This window comes from Juglans regia, chromosome 11 (assembly GCF_001411555.2).
Source record: "Juglans regia cultivar Chandler chromosome 11, Walnut 2.0, whole genome shotgun sequence".
Classification (NCBI taxonomy): domain Eukaryota; kingdom Viridiplantae; phylum Streptophyta; class Magnoliopsida; order Fagales; family Juglandaceae; genus Juglans; species Juglans regia.
This window is the reverse complement of record NC_049911.1, coordinates 14,680,044-14,704,960: the sequence shown is the minus strand read 5'-3', so window position 1 is coordinate 14,704,960 and position 24,917 is coordinate 14,680,044. Positions and strand designations below refer to the sequence as shown.

Here is a 24,917-nt window from a genome sequence, read left to right as displayed (position 1 = left end):
AAATTATAGAGGATTATTTGATTTTCTTATAAATTACTCTGCTATTATTTTTGCGTAGGGCTTAAATTTAGATGTTTTATCAAGTACTTTTCTGTGTAGTTACTTACTTCATTGGAAATTGTGGTGAATGTAGTACTGTAATCAACTTCGCTTTTTGTCTAGGCATGTTTAATACTCTACACCAGATGCATTACTTGATTGACAAAATAAGTATCTAAGACTAGACAAGAAAGAAGGGGATGGTAAATAAATAATTAATCAGATTCAGTGGCTTTCTCGGACCTGCATCTTAATGGCTTAGGTTTCATATTGCTCAGTGATTGGGAGTCTCAATGCACCAACAACGATGAACATCTATTCAGAGATCAGGCTCGGATCAACTCAATAACTTGGGGGCTTCTGGAGCTATGTCTTCATCTTTTCCAGTTGTCCCTCCCTTTATTGATGACAAGTATTCCAGTTATCCAGATTCTTTTTGGGTTTCCCCAGAAAGGGAACTGATGAAAAACCCCATTTCCAGTCAGGCTGCTGCAATAGCTTTTAACAGCAGTATTGATGGGCACTTGTTTACGTCATCCACTGGATTACCCAGTGACGCTCCTTTCTCTTCAGTTTCACATGGAGGACATTCCCGAATTTCCCCATTCATTTCCCAGTCGTCAGCTGAGCGGGAATCATTTCTGCCAACCCATTCTTCTCATTTGGATGTACGATCTACAGCATTGATTAATAACAATGACGGGAGTCGGGATATTTCCTGGTGTACAGATCCATTTCAGGATTTTCTTAATTTTCCTACATATGCATCTGCTGAGAATTGTCAGGTGGAAAGCAGTACTGGTGTCATAGCATCTGAGTACCATACTAGGAGAAATGATTGGCAGTGGACTGATGGATGGATTAACTCTGAGCTGGAGCCAGATTGCAATGAGCTTCCCAATGTTAGTGTGGCAGATCCCAAACCAAAGGTTTGTTCCTCAACTCAACATAATAGCTATACATACTTTTTTTTATCGCTATACAACAATATCTGTACATACTTATCTGTGGAGTTGAAACTTTGAAATTGTGTGCAGCTTTTTGTTTACATTTTGCTTATTAATATAAAGAATAAATTATCTTTTTCCAGGGACTATTTTGAAACTCTGTTTCTCATCAATAGTTTTTGTTGTTAAGGCTGTGATTGTTTGAGGTGAAAACAGTTTCATCTTTTCATTTGTTTTGAAGGGGCAAAATTAGAGGTCAAATAACGCTCAGTGGTTTAATGTGTGGTGGTTGGGGAGAGAAAGCGAGCGCCTTGACTCCCCCAATTCCTATCAACTAAAAAATCACTGCCCTTTACCCCCACCCCATGCCTCCCCACTCTTGAAAGTTGCCCCCCCAAAATCCATTCCTCTCCCCAAAAGTCATCACCCCCTAACCCCTATCTCCCCCCTCCATAAAATGGTCTACCCCCTGCATCTCCCTCCCCCCTCCCCGAAAAGAGTTGCTGCTGTTAGTTTTTAGACAATTGTACGAACTGCTCAATTTGTTTCTGTTAACATATATATATATATATATTCTATTGTAGTTATTTTTTAACAAGGGGTAAGAATTTTCAAACCAACATATGTACGAAATATTTTCTGGTTATTTTTTAATGGAAAATGTGACACCCCCAACCCCTGCTTGGGATTTGGCAGTAATTGACACGTTGGGACATGCAACACTGGGTTACATATCCCTCATTCATGACAGTTAATATGCAATCCACCTAGCATGTTTCTAGCAGTATGAATAAATCACAACAAAAAAATAACAAGGGCTTGAGCAATACATTATGGTACCAAAACATAATCTATTAACCCCTAAATATCATGTCTTACAAAAGTAGGGTCCCAAAACATTGACCATTTATGTTTACCAAAATATTTTCTTGAGATACATAGTTAAAAACATTATCCTTCTTTTCCTAAGATCTAATATCTCTTGTATCTCTATTATTAGCTTCAAATGATCTCTATAAATTTATCAATTGCCTCAAAGCGATCCTTGAACGTAAGACTTTCTTTGACTATTGGCGACCAACGGGGCTTATGTTTTCCCATCATGCTCGTTGTCTTCTAAACCTGTCACAACTTCTACCATTCTAGGGGGGAATGGTAGTGGAACTACCACAGTGAGATTTTGAGAAATATAGGCACAACATATCGATGAGAATGTATCATGTGAGCATGGTTGTTACATTCATGTATACAATATAGGCACAACTTATATTGATCCAACATATTACATAGGCATGATTTGCAATGACCAAGCATGTCACACAGGCATGATTTAGGTCTCATTTGGATATTGAGATGAGATGAGATGAGATGATATTTGTGAATAGTAGTGAAATAGTTTGTGAATAGTAGTAAAATAATTTGAATTAAAATATTTTATGGGATTTTGAGAAAGTAGAAAGAAAAATTTGAATAAAAATATTGTTAGAATATAATTTTTTAATATAATTTTTGTTTTGGGATTTGAAAAAGTTGAATTATTTTTTGTGTTTTGTTTGGAAGTTTTGGAAATCTGTAATGATTAGGTAAAATGATTAGATGAAAAATTGGAAGATTTGAAATTGAAAAGTGTTTGTGTTTGTGGTGTTTGGATATTGAGGTGAGATAGAATGAGATGAGACCATCTTGCAAACCAAACGGGGCCTCAAAATACACATGATTCGAGCACGGCATGACAAACTGAGCACACACATGATTCAGTATGGCAACAATCTGAGCACATGGTAGAACATATCAAGAATCCGAGCACTTATTCATATACATAAATGGAACATATGCAGCGTTTACACGAAAACATGAGCACATTATTCAAGAGTAAGTTAGAGGCTAACTTACAAACTTTCTGTTTAGAGTGCCCAAGGAGTGAGCTGGAAAATAAAATCCTATGTGTTAGCATCATCACATAAAACTCTCTAATTGATATAGCTAGTCCATGTATGTGTACTTAGGCCCCATTTGGAACTTGGACTGAACTGAGATCAACTCAGTTCAATATAATTTTAAACTTAGTCTAACTTATAAAAATAAATAAAAAATTAAGTTGAGTTTAACATCCAAACAACCAACTCTCAGATCACTAAACTCATCTCAACTCAAAACCTCTTTACACGTGGGACCCACAACCTTTTTAAACTCAACACCTTTTTACATGCGGGACCCACAACCTTTTTCAACTTTCCATAAATACGTCTAAACTCATTTTAGGTGAGTCTCAAAAAACTCACTCCACCATCTTAACTCACTACTATTCATAGAGAAATCAACTCATTTCAACTCAACTCAATTCAACATCCAAACGGGACCTTAGTGGTTGTTGGGATTAATCTCCCTAAATGCTTCAAAAACCTACTTGGCCAACAACTTGCTCAACCAAGGTGGTTTTCCTCGATCACTTTTCCTCCTAAAACCCCATTTCAAAAACCCTAGAGACATAAGGTATACATGATCCCAATTCAAACAAGGTTTATACCCTCAAGGCTCGAGACTCACAAACTCATAGAAACACTCTTTTTCTCTTTCTTCGTGCTTCTTTGGTCCACATCACAAATGCATAGAAAACACTCTTTGATATACAACCCGAGACCTTTAAATCTACCTAACCCTCGGTATTTCATATCAAGAAACTAGAAAAGGAAATGAGTAGGATTAGGGCTTTCTCACCGAGCTAAAGTTTCCTTGAGTGCTATCTGAATCCTTCACTTGGTGGTGCGTGCGAGGGTGTTTGAACAGAAGGAAAATGATTAGAGTTTTCTTGGAGGGGTGCATGAAAGGGAGGGGCTGGAGAGAATGGAGGAGTTCTGAAAATGACTTTTCGGTTTCTCCTCTAGGGTGTATCCTGCCAGCCAGAAATGCTAGGCCATTTATAAGACCTCGATCTCCTCTTCCTCTCTCTCTCACTACTCATTTCCTGCTTCAGAATACTAAAGGTCCACAAGCTATCTCACGCATGGATGCCACTTGGCATCCTCTTACCCTTGCCAAGTTCTACCTCTTTCTTCTTCGTCATTTCTTTTTTCAGAAATTACCACAAATTCTCATGCCTGGGTGCCATGTGGCAGACTTTCGGACTCCACTTTCTTTCCCCTCATCATTTGGGCACCTCGGAACTCTAAGATATATTCTATGCATGGATGCCATGTGGCGTCCCCTTGCCATGGCCGAGCACCCCTCTCTTCTTCCTCATCATTGCCTCTTTCTCAGAAACTTGACACATAGGTTCAAGGTATGGGCGCCAAGTGGCTAGGCCGAGCTCCTCCCTTCCTCCTTCATCATTGCCTCTTTTTTCGGGAATTCAAGGGTTCTCAATGCATGGATGACATTCAGCAAGTCTCGGGCTCCACTCTCCTTTCCTCATCATTGTCTTATTCCAGAAGACTAAGAGTCACAAAACCCTACCTACGTATGAAGGACAAGGGGTGACCTTGTGGCAGAAAAGTGGCTGGCGTGTGGTTGTAAGTTTTGCACCCAATGATTGCACTAGCTCAAGATTCTTTTTGTCAAGCATGCTGAAATCTGGTTGGCTCAAGTGGGCGGCATGGTGCACGCATGGAGGCTTCGTAAGTGCTTGGCTTTAGCCCTTGTGTTTCCCATCATTGTATTGCAAGTTCCTATGAGTCATTGATGGCCCTCAGTTAATAACCTGCCGTACCCCTAAGTGGTGTGGTATTATTGGTATAAAGTGGGTGGCAACATGGATGAAGGGTCCTTTCAAGATTTTCGGCCATGCCCTCCTTATACTCTGCATTCCTTTTTCATGAATAAGAGCCTCACCTAAAGGTTTTCCTAACCAATCATTATAACCTAATAATCTAGAATCTACCAAGACCCTAGAATGGCTTGGGCGGCTTACTCTACTCATGTCATGGGGGTTTTGAATCCAAAAAGCCCATGAAGAGAGAAAAAAAAAATAATAAATAAATAAACCTTTTATAGTATAGAATGGTTCTAACTCGAACTGCCTTGGCCTAAAATCTAATAACTTGATAAATAAGCATTCCTGAATCTAGTGAGCGCGACCTCTGGGTCCTCGCTTTTACTTGGGTCCTCACAGAAATTAAGTAATTTTCCTTGTTTTTTTTTTTTATCTTCTCCATTTTATGTCAAAAGCAAACACAGCCTAAATCCTAATAGGATTATATTCACTGGCGTGTGCTTATTATTTATGTTGTCTGCAGCTTCTCAGCTACCATCAGTACAAAATATTTTGCATATTTTATTTTTTCCTTTTCCTTTCAAATCTCTCCACATGATTTTCCTCTTTATTTCTTCTTTGTTTTGTTAATAAGCAACCCACATAATCCATCAGAAAAACTCATGACTTTATCTCCGCTACTCCATATATGTAGGGAAGGCGGAGAGGGGGGAGGAAGGATAAGGTTTGCATTTGGCCCATAGGTAATTGGTGTGCAACTGTTCCTCCAAATGTTAATGGTCTGTAAATGTTTAGGCATGCAAAAATATATGTTAACAAGTCTAGGGTGTGCATGGGTCGGGGTGAGGTTGGTTTTAGGAACTTTTCCTCACCAAACCAACGTCAACTATTTGGAATGTTTTTTTTTTATATAAGTCAGAAGATATTTTATTGATATAGAAATAGGCATAGCCCCTGTACACACGAAGTATACATGTGATTACACCTAGTTAGGAACTAGAAGCGGTTACAAGGAAATCATGAAAGTTGATACCATTAAAGTCTATAACAATGGCTCACATAAATAAAGTCTTCCAGAAAAAACTCTTGAACTCTTCCAAGGAGCGCTCTCAATCCTCAAAATTTCAGTCATTCCTTTCACTCCAAATGCAACAAAGTAGACAAATGGGAACCATCTTCCACACAGCTGCAATCTATGGTATCCATGTGATCCCTCTCCAACTAGCTAGTAGGTCAACCACCCTCCCCGGCATAACCCATGCTAATCCCACTTTGCTGAAAAAGTATTTCCATGAGGCCCTTGCAAACTCACAATGTAGAAGTAACTATCTGGAATATTATTGAACCAAACCAGCACAATCTGACTAAAATAATGGATTGAAACCAATCTACAAGTGATTGGCCTGGATAGGGTCAATTTATTTTGTGCATATATTGTTGGTCCATTTGGACGACTTATCTTTAATGAAGCTTAATCAAAATGGGGCTAATCATTTACATCTTGATTCTTTAAGCATGTTGTTCAAATTGTGATTGACACATTTCTCATTTTGGTTGGATGGCCCAAACATCGGATGGCCTACATTAAGTACATCAACTAACAAATAATTGGTGTGTTTGTGGTGTAGATGGTGAAGATAAAGCTTATTAAAATGGACGATAATTATATGAAGAAAATATAATGTCATATTCTCTGTTTGTTTGGTCTCATCAGGTGGGAAATATTTCAAAACCGAAAATGAACCAGCCTTATAGATTTCTGAAATTCTGTAACCCAACTGACTCATTAACTTGAGGAAAGCAACCCAAAGCCTTCTGGTTGGTCTGGGTTAATCGGGTGGTCAAGTTATTTGCAACCCTTGAATATTTCTGCATATTGTTGCAAACAAATGAAGCCCCCAAAACTTATCTCCCCCGCTCCAAATTAACGAAGTACGTACTGCTGAAGCTGTCTTATTTTATCTTGATGCAGCAACCCCAAATTCGTGTGCAGCAGCCAGCACCACCTGTGGAATTTCAAAGAGTTGATAATGCAATGTCCACTGCACCCCCTACGAAGTCCCGAATGCGTTGGACTCCAGAACTTCATGAGGCCTTTGTAAAAGCTGTCAATCAGCTTGGCGGTAGTGATCGTGCGTAACCTCACCGTACTTAATTTTTTATTCTGTTAGGATTTGAAAAATCACAAGGTTTCCAGTAGGATTTGACTGAATCACTAGGTTTCTTTGTCTTTAATGTTAATCTGCAGAAGCCACTCCGAGTGCTATAAAGATCCTCATGAATGTTGAAGGCCTGACTATCTTTCATGTGAAAAGCCACCTGCAGGTGCATCAACGTTTTTATCTTATTTTATATATGCTGCACTTGCGATGCTAGTTGTTTCTTGCCCTTAATGAGCTGGATTTATTGTATCTTTTCTCAGAAGTATAGAACAGCCGAATTCAAACCGGAGTCATCAGAAGGTAATGATAGCTTCTTCATTTCTTATAGCCTGGCCATGGCTTTGAGACATGTTGAAGCCCTAAGGCTTGCTAACCCTGTAACCCTGTAAATCTGTTTGCCAAAGTTTGCTTGCTAGACAGTTGCCCCCCATTGGAAGAACCAAATAGCTTTTGATTTTTTAATTTGCTTATGTCATGCTCCCTTTCCTGTCTTGTTTTTTTTTTTTTTTTGGAACACCCTGCTATGGGATTGGTGTTGATGAATAAAAGGCATAAGCAGACTGCAGTAAACTTATCAGTTGAAGTTGTTCCTTTTTTTTCTTTGCAGGAACTTCAGAGAAAATAGCAACTTCTATTCAAGAAGTAAAATCTCTGGACCTAAAGACGTAAGTAATTCATTGTCTCATATGTATTTCAATATATTTACTTGTCCAAAAAAACATGCTGGGATATCTACATACTATCATGTTTCTCTTAGTTTGTTGATTGTTTATTTGTAGATGAGTGTTGTATCTTTGGCAGCATGTCCCAATATTTAAACAGTGCAATTTCAAGTGTTATAGATTTTTGCTTTCCTATTTATTATCTATCAATTAGTAATGTCGTCATTGTGTAGAAATCATTATTGGCAGTGGATGTGAGTAACCACTTTGATAGACTTTTCGTTCTCATTTCAGTATAATTAACTATTTTTGTTTTTACTTATACTATAACACCCCTTCCCGTAGGTCTGGAATGTTATGTACGTAAAGAGATTCAGTCTCATAAAGTACCTTATCTATTGGATCACAAAACTTACTTAACAAAACAGTCTTTGATAACATAGAGCTGAAAAAATAATAGAAAACACATAAGCTAGATCTATGTGAAACCAACACTGCTTAAATGTCTAAATCATACACTATCTCTGGATACTTATTCTACTCCTGGCACTCATACTCTGTATCCACGAAATCATCATCTGGGATTTTAAAACATGAAAACAAATAAACTAACAAGTGAGTCAAAGACTCAAGAATAGCACATCATACTGTAAACTTAACTTAGTTTAACATTAGGCTTAGTTTTGAAAACTTACATATATCGTCACACATCCACATAACATATATATCATTCATTAGTAATATAAACGGAATCATACATAATCATGGCAATAAATGTAACGTGGATGCATGAATGACTGACTCCATGCATTTCCTAACAATCATACATGACTTGTTCATATTGTCTTTCACTTATTTAGTGGCAATTCATTATATGTGTACATCAGTCCAATTGTTGTTGACCGTATGTAACATATCATAACATGTAGTGAAACATGCTTGGGTCCGTGTTATCACTTAACATCTGGTGAACCATGCTTGAGTCTGTGGCACCGTTTAACGTATTATAACATGTAGTGAAACAGGCTTGAGTCCATGTTATCACATAGAGTAGTGTTACATGTACTTACACTTTTACTTACAAGACTCATTTTATTTTGAATTTCAAATTTCATTATTTTCAGCATATTAATAACTAACATGTGGAGAAATAAGTTTTTTTGTAAGTTTTTCTTAAGTACATTTGGCATTTTCCTATCACATATCATATGGTGAACCACGCTTGAATCCGTGGCACCCCATATTGTATCATAACATGTAGTGAAACTCGCTTGGGTCCCGTGTTATCACTTAACATATGGTGAACCATGCTTGAGTCCGTGGCACCGTCTAACGTATCATAACATGTAGTGAAACATGCTTGAGTTCGTCTTATCACATATCATATGGTGAACCACGCTTGAGTCCGTGGCACTGCTTAACATATCATAACCTGTAGGAAAAAACACTTGGGTCCGTGTCACCACAAAACATATTAGCTTAGATGTGGTAGACCACGCTTAAGTCTGTGGCTTGTACATCCACCCATAACTTAAGGCCAATCTTAAAGCTTACCTGTCGTTCATGTGTTTTCTTATTAACTTTCATAATGCATGAGAACATGTTCGACTTCATGACTTTACATGGCATACTCTTATGCATGTCATAACATTATACATGGCATATTAATATGAGTCTTACATTACATAGCATAACATAGGCATGGCATAACATGATCCTAATATTACATGAATATTACATGGCATACATGATCTAAATACTACATGAACATTACATGGCATACGTGTGATTTTTATAACATCTCATCCATCTAACAATTCATACCAGCATAACATCATAAGCATGTCATCATAATTCATTGAGATTCGTGAAAAGGGGCCTAACCTTGACTTGGCTTGTAGCTTAGCATAGGTAAACATCACATTTTTCATGCACAATCAGAATAATTACAGCACACATATAATTATGATCATGCTACTTACATCTTAGCATTGCTTCCACAATCTCACGTCGTAGCTCATGACCTATACGAGGCACTAATTGTCACTAACGTTTCTTGGAACAACGTGTCGTAGCATTCTAATTACTTTGGAACCATACCATAGAGATAATTTAATAAATATTCAGTTATACTAAAATTAATAGATAGTAATATTATTTAAAACTCGTAACATATTCCTTGATTTTCTAATTAAAATATAACATAATTATTTTATTAAAAATCCAATTAAATAGAAAATTGGAATATTAATAAAATAGTAGGCTCAGTAGTATACTTTAAAATATACTTCAAATCCCTAGAATATATATTCTATAAAATACAAGAAGCCAATTTAAACATTAAGCTCCATATGAAGTCAGCCCATTCAAAACAATATACTAGTTTATGAAATCAACCCCTTAAGAAAATAGGAAGGCCCAAGGCCCATGTGAGAAGTCTGCCCACGTAGAGAACAAGTTAAGACACAAATCTGACATAGACACTTAAGGGCAGATATGTAATTTAACCCAAGATTCTTCAAGGTGTTTACTGGAGGTTATAGGAGTCGGCAGTGGGGCCCCGCTGCCCCCCTGCCCCACCCCCGTCCGCCCCGCCCCGCCCCGTAGGGAGAAGGACCAGCACGGGGGGTCATCAACGGGGCCCCTCCTTGCCCCCCGCCCCGCTCCACATATATAAAAAGAATATTTTTTTATATTTATATATATAAAAATAAGTATATTGTATATAGATATATACAATTTATTAAAGATTTGAAATTGTATTTAAGTTATTAGATTGCCTTGGCCTCTTAGGCCAACCGTTATATAGGAGGTCAAGGCAATACAATAGTCATAAGTATGACTATTGTATTGCCTTAGCCTCCTCCTATATAAAGGTTGGCCTAAGAGACTAAGACAATCCAAAATATAATTCTAATGAGTTTAAGTTCTTTTTGTATTTATAAATTTTAATTTATAATTTAAATTATATTATAATTTGGGTCCAAAAGAATATTTTTGAACTAAAAAATAATTTTTTAGACCCAATGGGTTGGCTTAGGCAAGGGGCAGGGGAGATGGCATTTTTCCCCCCGGCACCGGGGCCCCGTAGGAGGTTACACAACAAGGATTTAAAGGGCATAAATGTAATTAAAGTATTAATGGATGGGCTTTTTGGAAAGAGTAATACTATACACCACACTCTCATCCTAATTTGATCATACTAAATAGTATGTGGCACATTCATCATCATTAAATGATAAAGAAGCATGCAATAAATGATCATTTAATGGTGATAAATGTGTCACATCTTACTTAAGTGGGATGAAAATGAGATGGTAGTATGGTGTATAGAATTTTTCTTTTGGAAAAGGTTGAAACAAAATAACTAAAAAAGGAAAAACATGCTTACGGGGGAGGGGGTTGTGCGATGCTCACCGAGAAAGAGAGGAGAACCATTGCGATGGTGGGTCTGGGTGGCTGGCCTAGGTTCACGGTGGAGAAACTAGAGGCTCCCTTTGAAGGAGAAACTAGAGGCTCCCTTTGAACATGGTGGTGCGACATAGAGAGAGAGAGAAACTGTCAAACTTAAAGCAACAAAGAGAGAGAGGAGGGTGGCGGACAGTCGTGGGCTTACCGGAATAGTGCAAGGTGAAGGAAGGTGCCTGGTCGGCTAGTTTTGTGGCTGCAGTGAGGTGATCCGACGTCCTCTAAGGTTGCCGGCGGTGGTAGAACAAATTACACAGGCCAATGAGTCACTGCTGATAGAGAGGGAGAGGGAAAACGACAAGGGAAAAAGAAGAGGGCTTACCGTCGGCGTGCTCTGTGGTTGGTTCCGGTGAGGTGGCTGTTTGGTTGCTGAGAGGAAGACTATGGTGGCTCTAGAAGAGAAGGTTTGATTTTACTGTGGGAAGGTTCTGGCCGTAAGGGGTACTGTGGGTTTGCTGAAGGGAATATTGCGAGGAAAAAGAGAGGATTTATGGGAGGATTTGTGAGGTTAGAGTTGGTTTCAATTAGGAAACTTTTCAAATTAGGAAATAGAGATAAAAGGGGCGTACAGTCTACCGAGTGGAGGAATCCTATTCAAATCAAATTACTATCCCAAAACATATCTTAATAATAAAAGTACTAATAATAGCAACAACAATAATAATAATAGTGATTATAAAAGTAATAATTCTAAGCCCTAATTTAGGATCTGAATGTTACAGTTTATCTCGCAGTTTCAGGTCTATGGTATAAGGAACTAATTTTATTTGTAACTTAATAAAAGAAAATAAATTCGTTTTATTGTGTTGGGAAAAAAATGAAATTTCATGAAAACATTGATATGCCCTAATTGTTCTTGTAGATGGAAATTTATCCGACTCCTTAGAATGCCCAACTTTCAGATTTTTTTTTTTTTTAAATCTGATTTGTATTTGTGCTCTCATGCTGAATTTAGGCTGAAATTGAAGTGTGTACTTTTGATTTTAATCACAGGAGTATGGGAATCACTGAAGCATTGCAGATTCAGATGGAACTTCAGAAGCGACTTCATGAACAACTAGAGGTAGGCACTTGAACTTCGTAGCAGAACTCGCATTCTTTTTGGTTGTCTGAAAAGGAGAAAGTATTAATGCTCGAATCCTATACGAAATGTATAGATACTTCATGATGTGTTTAAATTTGAGCATAAAAGATTCATCAAGGACAGTATCAGTATCACAGTGGTAATGTCAAAAGTTCATAACTCATCTAACTAACAACTCTTCGTCACTATATATTTTCCACTTGGGTGGGAATGCTGCTTTCTGAAGTCTCTTTGTTTATTTGTTTCTTTGTAAACGTTAAATTGTGATTGTTTATACCATGAAATCAAGTTCAGTTGCTAATTTGATCTGCTAATACATCTTTTTTTATTGAGAACCTTCAATTGTTGTGCTTTGGCAAGGAAATGTAGAGTTGGAACTTGCAAAAGAACATGGAAATCATGGTCTATCACCATTTACAGGAACCTATTTTTTTTTCGCTTTCTGATACGGTAGTTGCTGTGTTCCTGCAGAATCAAAGACAGCTGCAACTGGAAATTGAAAAACAAGGGCAGTATCTTAAAATGATGGTTGAGAAACAGAGGAAAATGGAAGATGACAGGATTAAGGCCTCGACATCTGCCTTGGATGATCCTTCTGCTCCACTGTCAAATGTAGTGCAGCCATCCCCTATGCATGACAACCTGGAAACCTCAAAACTGGATGAACTTAAATCAGGGCCAGGAACTAGTCGTGTCAACGCCACACCTGAAGCCAGCTCCTGGGATGTGAGTAGGAAACAAAAGGCACATGAAAGCGAAGATGCCAAGGATCAAGAACCAGGTTGCAGTAACTATACTGGTCCACTGACAAAACGAGCAAGAGCAGATCAAATAGCAGCGTCCTCAACTGAATTTTTGTCTGATGAAAATCTTTTTCCATGACGTTGTGCTGCCACTGGAACACTTGGAGGGAGGGTTGGCCTGGTGAAGGGTATTTGAGCAGTAGGCTGAAAGATGACATCTGAACCAGATGTTTTTTTTTTTTTTTTTCCATTTTTTTGTAAATTATGGCATGTTTTCTTCATTTAGAAAAGAAACGGAGGTTCCAGTACTGATGATTTTAGTAGTTTCTGTCCTTGGTTAGAGGCTAAATGCACCAAACAATAGATTTTCTGTTCATTTATAGGAATTTAATCGTGATCTTGCAACGTTTAACCTTTACCATAATGCTTACTAGTTGTAGACCCGTGCAATGCAGAGGAATAGAAAAATATATAATCTTTTGATTTTTTAAATTTGTTCTGTGTTGTGAATTTGAATCCAAAACTTCATTAAGAAATGCACAATTTTAGTAGATGTAGCAAAAAAAATGATGACTTGAAACATTGCCCATTCAGATCCACCTCTAAAAATTAAGCTTTAGGGATGTAACCTTATTATCCATGTTATGTAACATAGAAAGATCGTTCACCAAGCAAACTTAGTATTTTTCAGATACAGTCTTAAAGTGTGTAAGCATTGTGTATATTTAAAAAAAATAGCGAGATCCATCGTTAAAAAAATATGTTTTTAAATATGTTTTTTTTTATGTAGTGTCCTTGTTGGGTCTAGCTAAAGCTTATGGGTCTAGCTAGTATTGCTCTTGTTGGGCATGGACCAACATAAATCATTTAACAATTTGAAAAATATACTTAAATTTTGTTTTGACCTCGACTTATTTACCTTTCTGGGCCCGCCCTAGCTAAAGTGAAGCTTGAGCTTGACTGATATTACACGTGTTTAGTAGTAAGATGATGTGAAAAATACGTGAATCATAGCAAAATTATTTGAGTTACTTCTCATTGTGAAATATTTTTGGACGTAGAAATGAGATGAAATGATTTTAACATTTTTTTTTTTTTTTATGAAGATTGAATAAAGTGATCATACTAATTATTGGAAAGTGTTTTTAATGAAGGAGTATTATTTATGAACAAATTTTTCATTGACTAAAATAAATTATTAAATGAAAAATCTATAAACATATTAAAATACGAAATTATCATTTTTAATTTTTTCAAAATTTTATAATTTTATAATTCTATAATTTTCAATATTATCAATTTTCAATATAATATGAATCATTCTAATTATCATTTATCAATTAGAAAATTCCCTTTTTTGGTTTTTTTTCCCAAATTGATTATTCGAAATATCAAAAATTATCGGTGGGTCCCACAAAAAATTATACCGTTCTAGCTTTCAATTACACTAACGAAAAGTTAATAAGTTATTTTTTCAAGATGGGATGTAATTCGAAAATTCCTATCAATTATCTATATAAAATACATCATTACAACTATCGAATATATGTTAAAAAATTAGAACTTATATTTTTTTCTTAATTATGTAATTTGCAAATCTCAATATAATATAAATTATCAATAAAAGAATATTTTTTCTAATTATCAATTATAGCTTTGGAACTTCTCAACTTTAATTATTTCAAATTTATCTTATACGAATTACACAAAATTTACAGAAATATCAATATTCGGCTGCACCAATCTAATTCTCAATTATTGGTTGGAAAATGTTTATATTTATCAATAAAAAATACATCATTGCAGCCATAACAAAATTACGTACATGCCCTAATAAGAAATACATGTTCAATTCTTATGTGCCCACGTAGGTATTGCAATCTCATCCCTGATTGCAATCATAGCTTGGATTGGTTCACTGGTCATGTCTGGAAGTTGAGATGATTCGGCCTCGTCACCAGCTCCACGCCTATTTCGATGGAGATCCATGTTGCTCCATATCTCGAATAACTCGCCGTTGGGACTCACCGTTCGAATAATATTATACAAGACACAACATCCAGTAACGATGAACCCTTACCTAACTGTGATATATGTAGGCATATAACTTAAAACTTTAATTTGTTCTTTCAAAACACCAAATGTGCATTCAATAACATTACGAAATGATGAATTATGATAATTAAAGTAGTCTTTATACCCCTAGATGAACGCACACTATTACAATTACTTCTATGATACATTTCTTTGGGATATGGGGACATAAAATCCCTCAGTACATGGAAAGGTCGAATTAACTAGATAATAGTAACTTGTCAAAATTTCAACCATAACTTCAGTTAATTAGAGGACTACAATCCGGCTCCTTATACATACTTATTCTCCAAATTTTGACAATTTATTTGGGGGAAACTCTCATTTCCTCCTCCCATCCTATTTCCTATTTTAGGGTTTGAGTTTACGCTTGATAAACTGGTTCCCCATCTCTATGGGGAACCGCAATACATCCACTTTTCTATTTTTAATTATTTTCAAGTGTCCCTCTCTCTTCCCCTCCCGTGGTTTCGATGTCCCTCGCACCCTAAACGGCTATCAGCTCCCTTACACTCTACAATCCATGGCATCCCCTTTGCCATTTTTCACGAAATAGGTAAAATTTTCTTGAACAAATAGCACAAAAACCTATTTTCATTTCATCTCTCACAAACTCACACATACAGTCCCTATCTCTTGTGTCGTCAGCTCTGAGAGAAATTTTATTGTCCATTTCGTTTTTGCTCTACCATTTTAGGTCTCTGTAACTCTATTGTTGAATGTTGAGGTTGATCTCAAAAACCCTAGCCCACTAGACCAAAATGGTTTCTGTGTATGCTTCCTTAGGGTTTTTATAATGGCAATTTTTGTATAGGTTTTGGAAATTGTTTTATAAAATCAGTGACCAAATTTTGGTTGTTTGATTTGTGTTTTGTGAAATTGATGTGTTTTGCTATTCAATCTAGATTTGTCATTTTAGTGTGCTATGAATTTGACATGTCCCTTTGTTTCAGTGTGCTATGTTGGATAGTATCATTTACTTATATCATTAACAAATAAGCAAACATGAAAGATATTGGAAAGTTAGGATCTGATGTGGTAAATATTGAGGAGCCAATGATATTTGTGAATATGTTTAAAAAAAATTTAAAATCTAATACATTTTATACTATCTAAATCAAGAAAAAAAATATATATTAGAAACTCATCTGCGAATCCAATTTTTTATGGAATGTCATCATGAATGAGATTAGCCATGTCACGGTACTCTTTCTCCAGTTCATTCTCTCAATTTTTTTTAAAATTCAATAATATGTATGAATCCTTTTAGTTACAAAAGAAAAATACGTAAATTGATAAAATCAAAATGACTTCCATTACAAAAACTAACAGATATAAAGATTTGTAATTTCATAAGATACACTAATTCTATATTTATACTAGTTTTACTTAATGGCATATATTAGATGATTGGTAATCTTGATTCATTTGCTATAAGATTGATTGGCACTTGAAATTATGAGAAAATATGATTTTCTACTGGAACTATTTAGTTTTGTTTGGTTGATTAGTTTGTTCTTTTTGTTCTTTTTCCTTGTATATCCCCAGTGTCTGTGATGATGATAAAGTTGAGTGGGGGGACAAAGGAAAGTTGGGACATACTCTATAGCAAGGTAACTCGGGCTGTTGAGTATTGTGGAGTCTGGTCCACACTGCTCGAGTGGAGTCTCTAGCCACTCGAGCGAAGACAAGTTAGAGAGTTTGCTCAAGATAGCTTGACAGACCGCTTGAGCAAATGCAAGTCAGAGAGTTCGCTTGACACACCGCTCAAGCAGAGGGAAGTCAGAGAGTTCGCTTAAAGAGCCGCTCGACACATGGCTTGAGCGATTGCGAGAAACATGTTCGCTCGATGCGGGCTCGACACGCCGCTCGAGTGAACATGACTATTTCTGAAGATTTTAGGGTTTCTGCCGCATGACATATTTAAATGACTTTGTTTTGGCTTGTGATGTATCAAAGTGAACAGTAACCGTCCTACACATTGTACTGTGATTCCTCAAGAAATAAAAATCCTCTGCAACTCTTGTGGACATAAGCAATTTGCCGAACCACGTAAATACTGTGTCGTGTGTGATTGCTTATTTTTCCGTGTTTACTTTTACTTTATTGTCATCGTTTTTCACAACACGGATAGCCAATCACTATTGGCTACTAATTGATGCAGCCATTGAGGATGTGCTATACTTTCTATCTGTTACCACTCATTTCCTGAGCCTGTGAATCAAAATATTTAGTCTAATGTTCTTGAGTTTCTAACATATCTACCAACTATTGTGTGTGTAAATTTGTTAGAGATGGATTCCCAAGACCATGGACATGTGTACTTCACGACCATTCTCAGCCAAGACCTTCCCATTGACCACACTTACACTAGTCAAACTCAACCATCACCTATGACGTTGGACGACTTTCCACCCCCTCCTCAAATAGAGCATCTCCTTGTTAAAAAATCAGCAAGTTACTTGTATCGGCATGGCTGAATACCAGCATAGATGCCATCCAGGGAACGAACCAAAAATACGCCCTTTGGGATAAAATTTTGAATTACTTCAATGAGTTTAAACCTAGTACAACTGAGCAGAGTGTTGGGTCTTTAATACATCGATGGTCGGCCATTCAAAAGGTGACGAACAAATTTTGTGCAAAACTGACCCAAGTTGAATGATTGAGTCAATGTGGCATGACCAAACAAGACAAGGCATAACCATCCACTTCATATCACTTTTTCTAGCTACTTAGTTGAATATTTTTTTTAATCTTTATTACCATTCTTTTTTATAATTATTTTTTCTTCCTTTCTTTAATTGCAAGTTTGACAAAGTGAAGATTATATACCAATCGCTAGAGAATTCTCCCTTTTAGTTCGAGCATTGTTAGTACTTGTTGAAAGACAAACCGAAATGGATTCAGTCCAAAACGAAGGTCGACGATGTCTCCGACAAGGATTTGTACCTCAGTTGCATTTGTAGATTCAGTAAATGACCTCGAGGTAGAGAATGTCCTCAACAATGATGTCGTTGAATTGGAGAGATCAATTTGAAGAAAAGCTGAGAAAGCAAAGCATAAGGCTCAAAGCAGTCCAGTAGAGGAAATATTTGAGCTGAGCAAGTTGAAGTATACTCTTCTCGAGGAGTCACGCACTTAGGAGAAAGCCTTTCTATCTAAAGGCCTAGAAGATGCAATATGATCGAGAAAGGGAGGGACATAAAATACGGCAAACGAACGAGAGATATAAGTTGGAGTCCAAGAGATTGGAATTCTAACGGGTCCAAGCAGAGGAGAGAGCAGAGAATGAGCAATTGGAGAGAGGAGTGAATCATACTGATTGATGTGACCACCTTGCCTAGAGTACAATGGGCATATTTTCAGCGACGTCAAAATGAATTATTAATGAGACACAATGCCAACCATCTCCAATGACATAGGACCGAGAATCCAGCTATTAAATTCTAAGTTTTTTTTTTTTTTTTTTCAAATTTATCTGTTGTTGATACATTCTTGAATTTGTATTTGTTAACATTAAGTAGTCACTTTTTTCATGCTGGTAGCAAATATTCTTAAGAAACTTTGTAACTATGTATGCTACACTTTGTAATTTTGGTAGTGTTTATTCTGGAAAGTTTACGTTTTTGAAAATAATTTTGTGTATGGATAAAAAATGGTAAATAAAACATTACAACTACTTGAACTATTACAAATAATGAACATAATACAACATTGATTGGCATGTTCTTCGAGAGAACATTTTTTAGGAAATGAAAGTTGAATAAGCAAGAATATCTATTAACTACTAATAACAACGGGTCATTATAGTAGATTGCAACTACTATACTTTTGGGAATATATTTTCTATTGATGCACGCTCTACATCTTTTCTTATTTATTCATGTGTTGTTGCAAAATACTTCTTCTTATTCCCTTGTGGAGATGGAATAATCTTCACAAATGTTGACCATTTTAGATAAATACCATCAACAAGGTAGTAGCTCATAGTGAAATTGAAAGATCTCTATAGCACATTGATATCGTTATGCGAAATGAGTAGTCTAAAAAATGCATGACATATCCAAAGATCATATGAAGCAATTGCTTCTAGTATAATAGTTGGTTCACAACAATGGGGAGAGTACATACCTTTCCAAGAAGTGGGACAATTTTTTCACTTCCAATATATGCAATCAATACTTCCTAGCATCCCTGGAAATCCACATTGTTCACCAATACGAGCAATCGAGCAATATCAATGGCATTTGGAGACCGTAGATACTCATTAGAAAAAACATTTACGATTGAGGTTACAAATTTTTTTAGGCTCTCCATTGTAGTGTTTTCTCTAATCTGTATGTATTCATCTATAAAATCAGCAGTTACTTCTTACGCAAGCATTCTAAGGGTAGCACAACAAAGATAGACTGAGTCTTCCATCATTATCTCTTCTTTAGATGAAGTAAGGCTCGTAAGCCTCTACCTCATGTTGAATGCGAAGAAATAGAGGATAACTCATATGATTTGAGAGATATATTGGAGCTTTTACAAAATAATCACGAAATAGCTGTTCGTGCCCTTTAATATGATCACAACGAATATACTTACAACGTTGGCGATTGCGACTATGAGTCGATATTGATCCATCATCGCCATTAAAAATAACTACCAACTCCTCTTCAGAGAATAAGTTTAGCAATAATTTGAGATAGAATAAACGAGCCATTTTAGAATCAGTGAAAAATGAGGCCGGAATGAAATTTCTTTGAAGATGAAATGAGATTTAGATTGCTGAAGATGTGAATGGAAGCAATGGAAGTCCTCTTATTTATACACAAAAAGAAAACCGTTTGAAAACATATGGGAGTTAGAAAAAAGTTTCAAAATATTACCGTTACATATAGGATAAAAAAATATTACCGTTATACAATGGACAAAAATATTATTATTTACGTAGACAAGATGTGTTATCGTTGGACAAAGCACAAAACATATTACTGTTAGAAGTTAGAGAAGATGTGTTACCATTAGACAAATGACAAAAAATATTACTGTTGCATTTGTACAGAAGATGTGTTACTGTTAGATAAAAGACAAAAAAATATTACCGTTATATGTGAGTCAAAATGTTACCGATAGACATGAAAAAATATTATCGTTACATCTCGGACAAAACCATAATCTTCATTTTTAATTATTCGTCACAAATACCATCGCATTGGAAAATGCACATACTTAAAAAAATTATTATTTTTAATACTTAATAATAACAAACTATTATTGTAGTCAGGAAAAAAATTGGATTTCGTTTTACAAAATTAGGTTGAAGGTGATAGTTGAAAATTTAGGATAAAATTTTAGAAAGTGTGGTTTTTAGCCAAATTAGAGGAAATTTATAGGAACCAGATGCTAATGCTCTTACCAATTCAATAACATTACACTACCCAAAAACAATTTCATATATACAATTAAATATCGTATAACAATTACCTTTGACTGGCCGTGTAAATTGTTCATCTGTTGACTCAAGACATTGAGGAAGATGTGAGCATCATGAGTTGTTCCCTCCCACCCCGTATAGGCAAATGTAAATTTCATATCGAAGCCACATAAATACAAAATATTTTAAGCAATTCACTTATGACATTTCGATAAGTGTTACGTACCTCAGCTGGTACAATTGTGTCCATCATTGTGCCGTCTAGTGCACCAATGACATAAGTAGTAACACTACAACAATACTCAGAATTATTAACAATAGAAAAACTTGGCCTTATCAATATAAATGTACATGAAAAATGCCCAGCCCAGAAGTAAAACCAAAGCAACGTTTAATTTGTAGTATCCACATTCAAAGACTATTGATTAGAAGTTCAATTCCATGATAATTTTAAACCATGCTCTTTCATTTTTAGTGAACTTCAACCATAATAGAGATCGGGATCGAACATTATTTAGGTCCTAAATTCTCCTCTGAGAATATCTGTATTATACTTGTTGGGTTCTTCCAAACGTAGATCTAAATCTTTTGAATGATACACTGGAATCTTTAATCGTAGGCATCTTCAGTAGAGAACTAAAAAGGAAACTAAGGAGCTAAAAATATTTATAGGCGCCTATTCAATAAAGGCATTAGTGCATAAATGATGGCATTATCCAGATCTACAACAATGGTGATAATAGATAAATCAGCTTGCAGCCATCTTCGTCATTCCCATCTTAGCCCTATTTTCAGCACTTAGATTGATATTCTGGGTGGACTCTATAGTTCAATATGTCAAATGAGTAAAATGGTCGACTCTTTTATGAACAAAATAAGAACCATCGAAGACTTTTGAGTAACACAAATATGTCATGCAATTAACTAGTGAAAAACAAACCTCAATGATTGCAAGAACAAGAAGAAGAACGAACTGCAAACAGTCCAATCTACTAGTAATTGCAAGATAGCTTGCTCACACCGGGAAAGCTCCAAATATTTTTTAATAGGAGTTTGTTTTAGTAGAGCTCGGACTAATAGAAATACATAATACATAAGAGCATAGTAGAAATCCCCAAACATGGCATTGACACAAGCAAGAACCAATTAGCCATGACCTTTGCAAGATGACAAGCTATTTAGTAACCACCAAACTTTTTCGATTTAAGATTCCTAGAAGAAATTTCAAACTCCTTTTTTTTATTGTGTATTTGTAACACCCATTCCCATAGGTTAAAAATATAACGAACATTCATAACATAATGCATAGTGAAGAGATTTGAAGTCATAAAAAATACCTCATTTATTGAAAAACGTCAAACTAAATTGAACATAACTATCTTTGAATCATGAACTGAAAATGTAAAGTGAAAACATAAACTAGCAAAACTAATTCTTGTGTAAATAACATTTATTCCTTTTTAAGTCTTTGCACTAGATCTATTCCTAGCCCTTTTGCTCGGCATCCTCACAATTATCATCTGTGACAGTTAAACATAGAAGAAAATAGAGAAACAAACAAAAATGAGTAAAAGACTTAGTAAATAGCACATCATACCATAAACATAACTTAGCTTAACATAGCCTTAATTTTGAGAACTTGAAAAACTTTACATATATCGTTACAGATTCACATAGCATACTTATTCATCATCAACATGAGCAGAATCATACATAACCATAGCAATAGATGTAACGTGAAGGCATTAATGACTGACTCCATACATTTCCTAACAATCATACATGACTTGTTCATCTTATCTTTCACTAATCATATGGTGAACCACGCTTGCCACTTACGTGTCATATCATATAGTGAAACACGCTTGAGTCCGTAGCACCGTCTTAACATATTCTATAGTGAAACATGCTTGAGTCCATGCTTTATTTAATAAATGGTGAAGCACGCTTGAGTCCGTGGCACCGTCTTAACATATTCTGTAGTGAAGCACGCTTGAGTCCGTGGTACCGTCTTAACATAACATGTAGTGAAACACATTTAAGTCTGTATTTCACTTAACATATGGTAAACCATGCTAGGATCTGTGGCATCGTCTTAACATAACATGCAGTGAAACACACTTGAGTCTGTGTTTCACTTAACATATAGTAAACCACACTTGGGTCTGTGGCACCACTTATCATATTTTGTGGTGAATACGCTTGGGTCTATGTCACCTTAAAACATATTTTCTTTCTTAATGCATGAGAACTTATTGGATTTCATGGACTTTTTCTAACATGGCATACTCTTGTACATAAGGCACAACATAACATCGCATGGCTAGATATGATCTAAACGTTTTATAAACATTAATGACATACATGATCTAAGCACTACATGAACGTTATATGGCATTCATGATCTAAATACTTCATGACATTACATAGCATACATGATTTAATCACTGTGTGAACATTACATGGCATAAATGTGATATTCATGACATCTCATCCATCAGACAACAATCTATATAAAGCATAACATACATAGGCTCACTTATAGGCATATCATCATAATTCATCGATGATTGTGAAAGGGGTCTAACCTTGACTTGGCTTGTAGCGTAGCGTAGGTAATCATCACATTTTTCATGCACAATTATAATATTTATAGTATACACACAATTATGATCATCCTACTTATCTCTAAGCGCTGCTTCCACAATCTCACGTCGTAGCTCGTGACCTATACGAGGCACTAATTGTCACTAATGTTTCTCGAACAGCGTGTCGTAACATGCTAATTACTTGAAATCATCCCACTTTGATAATTTAATGCATGTTTAGTTATACTAAGGTTAATAGATAGTAATATTATTAAAACTCCAAAAATATTCCTTGATTTTCTATTTAAAGTATAACATAACAATTTTATTAAAATCTGACTAAATAGACAAAGGGGAATATTAACTAAAATAATAGACTCAATAGTATACTTTAAAATATATTTCAATTCTTTACACATTTTCTTATAAAAATGAGTCTGACTAATATATTTATGTAAGTAAAAACTTTGTCCAACTTAATTATCATCCCAGCCCCAATTAAAGAAAACTTTGTCCAACTTAATTATCATCCCAGCCCCAATTAAAGAAAACAACCCACTTAAAATCACTAAAACAGTTTCTGATTTAAACATCAAGCGCACATGAAATCAACCCACTTAGCCTATTATGATAGTTTCTGAAATATAATAAATCAAGTCCCACCAGATTTAAACACCAATCAAGTTAAAACTAAGCCCAGCCCCAACAAAACTCAGCCCAGTAAAAAGGTCATTTTGGGAAGGCTGAAACATAAGAAATAAAAGAGGGAAGATATGCTTACGGGAGAAGAGGGTGGTGCGATGCTCACTGAGAGAGGGAGAAGGCTGTTACGACGGTGAGTCTGGTGGTTGGCTGAGGTTCGCGGTGGAGCAGCTAGAGGGTCCTCCTGACTATGGTGGTCTGACACAGAAGGACATAGAGATAGAGAAAGAGGAACTGTCAGACGAAAAACGATGGAGAGAGAAGGAGGATTCCGGCGTGGGCTTACTGGGAAGGTGTGAGTTTGACGGAACTTGGCTGGTCGACGATCTTTGTGGCCCCCGGGAGGTGGTCCGACATTCTCTGCAGTTGATAGTGGGCTGAGCAGAACACACAGGGCCTATTTGGTTGTTGATAGTGGAGAGAGAGCGACGAAGGGGGGGGGGGTTTCGGAGTTGACGCATGTCGTGAGGGGAGGAAGACTTACTAGCGGCGTCTTTTGTGGTGGATTTCGGCAAAGTGGCTTTATGGTAGGGAAATTAGGTTTTCACGTGGGGAGGTTCTGGCCGTGGGGGTTCTGTGGGTTTGGTGAGGGGAATATTTTGGGGAATCAGAGAGGATTTATAGAATGATGTTTGATGTGAGTTGGTCTCCCATTAGGAAACTTATTCAACTAGGAGATAAACATTGAGGCATACAGGCTTGAAGGTTAAAAGATTCCCACAAAATACATACTCTATCTCAAAACAAAAAATTATAAATTATAAATCTTAGTTTAGGACCCGTATGTTACAATCTCCCCCTTAAAAGAAATGTCTTCCTCAAGATAACGTATGTCAAAAGGTCCTAAATATCTCACATTCCACATGCCTTCCTTTGCAAACCTACTCATTCCCTTCATCGATACCACCTTCGGGAATACTTCACAATTTCTAGAGGAATCGGTTTGCTCTTGACAAAATTCTTCTCAAGAAAACGCCAAATCCAAAAGGTTCCACAAAATAAACAAAGTCGATCTTTATTAAAATACTAAAATCCAGAAGAGAGTCTGCGAAGCACAAAAATAAGCAAGTTTCGTGTGCTGAATAAAATAGCTTATTAAAATAAAATGAAAAATGAGTATGTCAAAACTTCCTAGGCCTCTGCCTTGTCTCCTTGGTTCAAGTCTTGTCTAACAGCTCCATCCTCACCAATATCGTCACATGTAACCACATCATCAGTAGTAAGAGCAAACACTCTAGCTGGTGCGGTAGCCCTCTTACCACTCCCTGTAACTGGAGCCGGTGCGTTCCTTTTT

At 36.2% G+C, this 24,917-nt stretch overlaps 1 protein-coding gene across 1 annotated transcript; it reads left to right on the top strand.

The window, feature by feature from the left end:
- Nucleotides 1-352: 352 nt before the first annotated feature.
- Nucleotides 353-13,219, top strand: LOC109019250 (protein PHR1-LIKE 1-like). The gene is made up of 7 exons (XM_035683071.1): nt 353-968; nt 6,668-6,827; nt 6,944-7,020; nt 7,118-7,157; nt 7,465-7,522; nt 11,981-12,050; nt 12,543-13,219. Exons 1-7 carry the CDS (start codon nt 408-410, stop codon nt 12,951-12,953), a joined length of 1,377 nt encoding a protein of 458 aa, XP_035538964.1. The 5' UTR covers nt 353-407; the 3' UTR covers nt 12,954-13,219.
- Nucleotides 13,220-24,917: the final 11,698 nt, after the last annotated feature.